The following is a 4,795-nucleotide window of genomic DNA, read 5'->3' as shown; positions in this document are numbered from 1 at the left end:
TGTCTTTTTTAGAAAATAAGCCTTTACCCAATTTTTTTTTCGAATGTAAGTGTAGATTTTGCCTACAGCACACTCACGTACCCTTCCTCTCAGAATACCACCCTGGAGCCACAGCCATCAATGACGAAAGTGGTCGACGACAATAAACGGCAGCACTTGAAATAGCTTGCCTGCCAGTCCGCTCAACCACTACTAGGCTAACGGCTGAACATCTCTTATCACATAGCAGCATTTCAGCACCACAGCTCAGGGACAGATCTTTCTTTCTAAGGGAAAATCTAGCGATCAATCTGTTTCAAAAAACTAGTTGATTACGGCATATAAAAAAAAATACCCATACACAGAATACAGGAAATATGGATTTTGACCGACCGAGAAACGTTTCATTTTTTGACTTTGCCGGTGGAGTTCAACTACTCCATGGAGAGAACACCAGGTCAGTCCTCCCTGTTATTCTGATAGGGTTCTGTTGGACTGGAGTGATAGGGAACCTATTGATACTACTGAGTCTCATCCACGACCTGAGAAACGGGACAGCATCCGAAGTCAACGCGCTACTTGCCGGTCTGAGTTCTACAGACCTATTGATCATACTGCTGTGTGCACCTGTGCGCGCAGTGACCTACTACAGACAGACCTGGACCTTGGGAAGCTTGTTGTGCCAAACAGCGGATTGGTTTCAGCACTCCTGCCTGATCGCCAAAACGTTCACCCTGGCGGCAACAACCAGGGCAAGATGTAACTTTGTTTTAAGCTCTTCTGATAGCAAATATTTTAGCCCCGTGCAAATCTATGGAGCCCTGGCGTTCATCTGGATAGCATCACTGGTCTCCTCCACCCCTCTTACGATATTCACGTCTTTACAGCCATACCATGACGTCAAGCTGTGCGTAACTGAAATACCATTTTGCGCATCAGGGTTCATGGATGTGTTCTACAAGATCTACCCAACCCTAACTTACGTGGTGCCCATTCTCTTTACCGTTGTGCACTACACCAAGACACTACTGGACACGAAGCCAAAGGGGGACCTTGACGTGACCAGTGCTCAACCCCAGAACAAGGGGGCCACTGTGGTGTGGTTATCTGTCAGTGTGGCCAACGCGCTCATGCTACTGCCTGAATGGAGCTCGTGGACTTGGGCTCGGCTGGGATACAGTAAGAACTATACACCTCCTGTGGGGTTCGTCATCTTCTCTCAGGTCCTCATGTACTCATGTAGCTCTCTGTCTCCCATCATATTCCTCACCGCATATGACGACGTGCGTCATGGGCTCAACAGTCTGTGGCTTTTCAGAACTTGCAGACGCTCCAGTATTAGCATAAGTCCAAATATGGAGGAGAACGGAGCAGAGGGAGCCATTGTCATCTATCCGCTAGTGGACTTGAAACATGCGTCTTTGGAGACGCCAAAGGGGCGCAATCTGCGCACAGACACTGCATCCCGGAAGATCTTTCCTGACTTGGAACACTTTTGGACAGAGCGTGTGAATACGCACGATCCACTTCCGTGGGAGTCGCAGGAGGAAAAATCATACTTTAAATCATGAATTGATCTGAGCGGACGGTCAGACAGACGATTTTGGGATGAATATATTTTTGTTGTCCCACAGATTATTTGGAAATGGTCCTCTTTCTGCTTTATATGCGTTAGCCTAGCTATTGTAGTAAAATCACATATTTTTCGCATTATTCATACACTCGCTGCTTCAACGTCAGTAGCCTACCTCTCCTAGTTGTACATGATAGTTCAATTGCGTGGTCTCAGTGGGTGGTCTCATTAAATAGAGTAGGCTGCCTACATGGACGGAGAATCAAGTCGCAGTTAACTTAAATATGAAATTCAATGAAATATAATTAGAATGTAGTTTACTACAGTGTCTGTAAATAAATATTGACAATGGAACAAAGATGGCGCTCAACCAACGTGAGTCGAAGTACAATGAAAAACATTTAATAATGATTGAAAGGGAAAAGGCACAACGCGCACATAGGTTAGGTTACCATGGTGACGATATGTTAGGTTACTATGGTGGTCATAGGTCAGGCTGCTATGGTGACCATAGGTTAGGTTACTATAGTGACCATAAGTTAGGTTACTATGGTGGTCATAGGTTAGGCTGCTATGGTGACCATAGGTTAGGTTACTATGGTGACCCCCTCCCCCCACCTGTCCCCTGTCCCCGTCCCCAGGTAAAGTTGCGCCCGTGGTACATTTTATAAATAGATCCAATTGTGTTTGTCTTATTTTGAATAACAGTCATATTTTTTAGTAACAGCCATGTTGATACTTATTAATGCTGGTTATCCTATTTGCATGATCCCAATGAGCTAGAAGTCCTAATATAATATGCTCTATGATGTTGTAATGTTGGTCTAACTATTTGGAAAGTTCTTGAAACTTCATGTCTATTTGGGTGTGTGTGCAATTATATTATCAAAATGTATTTACAAACTACCTTGAGTTGATTCATTTTACTATTTGCCAGACTACTGATTGGGGGAATACAGTATATTACAATATGTACACTGAGTCTACAAAACATTAATAACACCTGCTCTTTCCATGAAGTAGACTGACCAGGTGAATCCAGGTGAAAGATATGATCCCTTATTGATGTCACCTGTTAAATCCACTTCAATCAGTGTAGATGAAGGAGAGGAGACAAGTTAAAGAAGGATTTTAAAGCCTTGAGACAATTGAGACATGGATTGTGTATGTGTGCCATTCAGAGGGTGAATGGGCAGGACAAAAGTTTTAAGCGCCTTTGAATGGGGTATGGCAGTATATGCCAGAAACACCGGTTTGAGGTGGTGTGTGTGGGGGGGGGGCGCAACTCAATATTAGGTAGGTGTTCTTAATGTTTGGTATAGTCAGTGTATTTCTACACCATTACAATGTAAGAACAATGTAAATACCTTGCTATTGTAGCCACTTTATGTAAAATATAAACTTGAACCCAACAGGGCCATATAGTAGGCTTGATATAAACTGGAACCCAACAAGGCCATATAGTAGGCTTGATATAACCTGGAACCCAACAGGGCCATATAGTAGGCTTGATATAACCTGTAACCCAACAGGGCCATATAGTAGGCTTGATATAACCTGGACCCCAACAGGGCCATATAGTAGGCTTGATATAAACTGGAACCCAACAGGGCCATATAGTAGGCTTGATATAAACTGGAACCCAACAGGGCCATATAGTAGGCTTGATATAACCTGGAACCCAACAGGGCCATATAGTAGTACTGACATAAACTGGAACCCAACAGGGCCATATAGTAGGCTTGATATAACCTGGAACCCAACAGGGCCATATAGTAGGCTTGATATAACCTGGACCCCAACAGGGCCATATAGTAGGCTTGATATAAACTGGAACCCAACAGGGCCATATAGTAGGCTTGAACCCAACAGGGCCATATAGTAGGCTTGATATAAACTGGACCCCAACAGGGCCATATAGTAGGCTTGATATAAACTGGAACCCAACAAGACCATATAGTAGGCTTGATATAACCTGGACCCCAACAGGGCCATATAGTAGGCTTGATATAAACTGGACCCCAACAGGGCCATATAGTAGGCTTGATATAAACTGGAACCCAACAGGGCCATATAGTAGGCTTGATATAAACTGGACCCCAACAGGGCCATATAGTAGGCTTGATATAACCTGGAACCCAACAGGGCCATATAGTAGGCTTGATATAACCTGGACCCCAACAGGGCCATATAGTAGGCTTGATATAACCTGGAACCCAACAGGGCCATATAGTAGGCTTGAACCCAACAGGGCCATATAGTAGGCTTGAACCCAACAGGGCCATATAGTAGGCTTGATATAACCTGGACCCCAACAGGGCCATATAGTAGGCTTGATATAAACTGGAACCCAACAGGGCCATATAGTAGGCTTGAACCCAACAGGGCCATATAGTAGGCTTGATATAACCTGGACCCCAACAGGGCCATATAGTAGGCTTGATATAACCTGGACCCCAACAGGGCCATATAGTAGGCTTGAACCCAACAGGGCCATATAGTAGGCTTGATATAACCTGGAACCCAACAGGGCCATATAGTAGGCTTGATATAACCTGGACCCCAACAGGGCCATATAGTAGGCTTGATATAAACTGGAACCCAACAGGGCCATATAGTAGGCGTGATATAACCTGGACCCCAACAGGGCCGTATAGTAGGCTTGATATAAACTGGAACCCAACAAGGCCATATAGTAGTATTGATATAACCTGGAACCCAACAGGGCCATATAGTAGACTTGATATAACCTGGAACCCAACAAGGCCATATAGTAGGCTTGATTTAACCTGGAACCCAACAGGGCCATATAGTAGGCTTGATATAACCTGGAACCCAACAGGGCCATATAGTAGGCTTGATATAACCTGGAACCCAACAGGGCCGTATAGTAGGCTTGATCTAACCTGGAACCCAACAGGGCCGTATAGTAGGCTTGATATAAACTGGAACCCAACAGGGCCATATAGTAGGCTTGATCTAACCTGGAACCCAACAGGGCCATATAGTAGGCTTGATATAACCTGGAACCCAACAGGGCCGTATAGTAGGCTTGATATAACCTGGAACCCAACAGGGCCGTATAGTAGGCTTGATATAACCTGTAACCCAACAGGGCCATATAGTAGGCTTGATATAAACTGGAACCCAACAGGGCCATATAGTAGGCTTGAACCCAACAGGGCCATATAGTAGGCTTGATATAACCTTGAACCCAGCAGGGCCCTATAGTAGGCTTGATAT

The 4,795-nt window shown here is 44.6% G+C and overlaps 1 protein-coding gene across 1 annotated transcript; it reads left to right on the top strand.

Annotated features, from left to right (window-relative positions):
- Positions 1-356: 356 nt before the first annotated feature.
- LOC129813442 (G-protein coupled receptor 151) lies at positions 357-1,588 on the top strand. The gene has a single exon (XM_055865774.1). It carries the CDS (start codon positions 357-359, stop codon positions 1,548-1,550), a length of 1,194 nt encoding a protein of 397 aa, XP_055721749.1. The 3' UTR covers positions 1,551-1,588.
- Positions 1,589-4,795: the final 3,207 nt, after the last annotated feature.

The sequence above is a fragment of the Salvelinus fontinalis genome, chromosome 16, assembly GCF_029448725.1.
Source record: "Salvelinus fontinalis isolate EN_2023a chromosome 16, ASM2944872v1, whole genome shotgun sequence".
Classification (NCBI taxonomy): Eukaryota; Metazoa; Chordata; class Actinopteri; order Salmoniformes; family Salmonidae; genus Salvelinus; species Salvelinus fontinalis.
Note: the sequence above shows the minus strand (reverse complement) of the source record. Positions and strands in the feature narration are given on the sequence as shown.

Bases quoted from the DNA above. Each gene is read 5' to 3' on its own strand.
- LOC129813442 (XM_055865774.1), top strand. From the start codon at position 357: ATGGATTTTGACCGACCGAGAAACGTTTCATTTTTTGACTTTGCCGGT.